This window comes from Vanessa atalanta, chromosome 14, assembly GCF_905147765.1.
Source record: "Vanessa atalanta chromosome 14, ilVanAtal1.2, whole genome shotgun sequence".
In the NCBI taxonomy this organism is placed as follows: Eukaryota; Metazoa; Arthropoda; class Insecta; order Lepidoptera; family Nymphalidae; genus Vanessa; species Vanessa atalanta.
This window is the reverse complement of record NC_061884.1, coordinates 110763-111708: the sequence shown is the minus strand read 5'-3', so window position 1 is coordinate 111708 and position 946 is coordinate 110763. Positions and strand designations below refer to the sequence as shown.

Here is a 946-nt window from a genome sequence, read left to right as displayed (position 1 = left end):
GGATAGTAACCGAAGCTAGCAGCGCGGAAGATCAGCGAGGACGTGCTTGCGCCATCGCATCTGGGGCTCGTATATAACGCGCGGGGTGCAGGCGAGTTTATCACTCATCTCAGAGCACACCGCCTACCGACGCACTAAACTGCAATATGAAGGCTTTCGTGAGTATCTGTATATAAAGCATTTTTTTTTAAATGGTTAATGTTTCTTTAGGTTTATTTATTTTTATTTTATAATATTTCAATATTTAGCTTGATTTGATTCGTAATTAAAACTGGATTATTTATTATATGCAAATGTATATTATGCATACATGCATACAACGTGCCTACAAATATTGCACTTTGCATTATAGATCGTTATGTGCGCCCTCGTGGCCTGCGTCGCCGCCGAAAGTGAGAAGCGCGAGAAGCGTGGCTTCCTCAGCGGCATCCACTCGTACAGCGGCGGCATCAGCGGAGGATACAGCAGCGGCTACAGTGGCGGCCACGGAGGCTATGGTGGATACAGCGGCTACTCAGGCTACTCCGCGCCCGCCGCCCAGGTCGTGACCGTCAACAAAGTAGTCAACACCCAACGCGTCGTCGAAGTCCCACAAGTCGTGAACGTGCGCAAAGTGGTGTCTGTGCCTCAAGTAGTCTCCGTGAACAAGGTGGTGGCTGCTCCCAGCTACAGCTCTTACAGCAGCGGACTGTCCGGCTACGGCTACGGATCCGGCTACAGTTCCGGACACGGCTATGGCTCCGGATACGGATCCGGCTACAGTTCTGGATACAGCTCCGGCTTAGGCTCTGGCTACTCAAAAGGCTGGTGGTGAATCTTATCATTAGATTTAGTTCAAAGCGCATTGTGATTCTGTCCTCTCTTAGCTATATTCTCTCTACAACTAAGATTACATTTGTTTCATATGAAGATATATAAATCTATAAATAATAAACTTTATTTTTTT

At 47.1% G+C, this 946-nt stretch overlaps 1 protein-coding gene across 1 annotated transcript; it reads left to right on the top strand.

Moving 5' to 3' along the window:
- Window positions 1-946, top strand: LOC125068753 (keratin-associated protein 19-2-like). The gene is made up of 2 exons (XM_047678055.1): window positions 1-158; window positions 353-946. The coding sequence occupies exons 1-2, from the start codon at window positions 147-149 to the stop codon at window positions 812-814; spliced, it is 474 nt and encodes a 157-aa protein (XP_047534011.1). The 5' UTR covers window positions 1-146; the 3' UTR covers window positions 815-946.